General features: G+C 50.5%; 1 protein-coding gene across 1 annotated transcript; it reads left to right on the top strand.

The window, feature by feature from the left end:
- Window positions 1-206: 206 nt before the first annotated feature.
- LOC307140629 (potassium voltage-gated channel subfamily A member 10) lies at window positions 207-1889 on the top strand (the record flags this gene model as incomplete). The annotated part of the gene is made up of 1 exon (XM_079840248.1): window positions 207-1889. The coding sequence occupies one exon, from the start codon at window positions 207-209 to the stop codon at window positions 1887-1889; it is 1683 nt and encodes a 560-aa protein (XP_079696374.1).
- Between the last annotated feature and the right edge of the window lie 251 nt (window positions 1890-2140).

Genomic DNA, 2140 nt, shown 5'->3' with positions numbered 1-2140 from the left:
TGTTCCCTTTGTCTTTATCTGCAGATCAGGTGACAGTACCTTGGGATTCGGCTCTCTGCTGCAGAACCAGCCTGAATCTTCCCTGATCTCTTTGCACTTTGAGGTGGGCACACGGTGGGCTGGCTGGCCTGTGCTTTTGGCTGGTGGTCTGTCATTTCATCCTGGGTTAGGAGCCTGAGCTCAGCCCCAGGGAGGGGAGGGAGGCCATGGAAGTTCCTCTAGTCAACTTTGAGAACCTGGACGACATCGGAATCAACCTGGGAGACCCGAGCGACTCGGGATATCCGACCTCACCCACCTCAGATGCCCCGGAACCAAACCACGGGTCCTGTGGCATAAATTCCCCCACACACTCACCTCTGAGAGGAAGACGTACAAGGCGCACACCGGCCTCTCCACCAACACTCAGCAAGAAAGGAACTTCAAGCTGCAACAGTCTGATCTCCAACTGGAAGGTTCTGATGAACAGCGAGGGCAGTCCCAATGAGGCTCTCCTAGGAAAAGTAGCCAAGGATTGTTGCGAGGACTATTTTGTAGAAAAGGAGAAACTCGAAGACGGCGAACAAAAAGTGGTTATCAACATCTCAGGGATGATGTACGAGACGACGCTCAAAACTTTGAATCAGTTCCCAGATACCTTGCTGGGAGACCCCCTGAGAAGGATTGACTACTTTGACCCCATGAGGAACGAATATTTCTTTGATCGCAACCGCCCCAGCTTCGATGGAATCTTGTATTTCTATCAGTCCGGAGGTAAGATTCGGAGGCCAGCGAACGTGCCATTGGATGTGTTTGCGGATGAGATAGTGTTCTATCGACTGGGGCACGAGGTCATGGAGCAGTTCAGGGAAGATGAAGGTTTCATCAAAGACCCTGAGCCTCAACTCCCAACCAGTGAGATTCACCGTCAATTCTGGCTGCTCTTTGAGTACCCGGAGAGCTCCAGCGCTGCCAGGTCAGTGGCCTTAGTGTCTGTTTTTGTCATCACTATATCTATTTGTATCTTCTGCCTGGAAACGCTCCCGGAATTCCGCGACGAACGTGAATTTATACCCGCGCTCGTCAACTTAACCCGTGACGCCAACGGCACGCTCCTGTCCCCTACTCCTCATCCTAAGGCCCTGGCCTCGGTCTTTACTGACCCCTTCTTTGTGGTGGAGACTATCTGTATCATTTGGTTCTGTTTTGAGCTCGGAGTACGATTCGTGGTGTGCCCCAGCAAAAGCGAGTTTTTCAGTAATATCATGAACGTCATTGACATTGTATCCATTATGCCCTACTTCATTACCGTCATAACAGAACTGATGGCCACCCACGGAGAAGACCCCACCGCCGGCCAGAACATGTCTCTGGCCACGCTACGTGTCATCCGATTAGTGCGCGTCTTCAGGATCTTCAAGCTGTCCCGCCATTCCAAGGGCCTGCAGATTCTAGGCCAAACCCTGAAGGCCAGCCTGAGGGAGCTGGGCTTGCTTATTTTCTTCCTCTTCATTGGCGTCATCCTCTTCTCCAGTGCCATTTACTTTGCTGAGGTTGACGAACCCGATACTCAGTTTGTGAGCATCCCGGAAGGATTCTGGTGGGCTGTGGTCACCATGACGACGGTCGGCTACGGTGACATGTGCCCTATCACACTGGGGGGGAAGATGGTTGGGATCCTCTGTGCCATTGCTGGTGTGCTGACCATTGCACTTCCTGTTCCCGTCATCGTCTCCAACTTCAACTACTTCTACCATCGTGGAACGGAGCAGGCGGACAAAATCGTGATTGACGCTGCTGCTGAGGCTGCTGCAAATCAGAAAAGCAGCGCTGAGGAGAAGTATGAAAGCAATTACTCGCTGGACAAGAGCAATGGGAATTGGCAGACAGGAAAAAATGGCATTCCATAAGGATTGGTATATTTCACCAGACTAGCAATAACGACTGTACAACAATGCACTTAGAAACTCTCTGTTTTATGGTTTGACAACTGCTTACTTAAGAGTTCTACATATATACCTAATGCTATGCATATACCAACAGTACCTTTGCAGAATGGGCTGCTTCAATGGGAGAAGTCGAACGGGGCGCTGTTTTAGCCAAAGGCTGCTAAAAACACACATGGATGACTATAAAACCTCAGAAGCACTATCTATAAAAG

Source organism: Gobio gobio, assembly GCF_949357685.1.
Source record: "Gobio gobio genome assembly, chromosome: 17".
NCBI classification, from domain to species: domain Eukaryota; kingdom Metazoa; phylum Chordata; class Actinopteri; order Cypriniformes; family Gobionidae; genus Gobio; species Gobio gobio.
The sequence above is the reverse complement of the archived record's forward strand: the minus strand, read 5'-3'. Positions and strand labels throughout refer to the sequence as shown.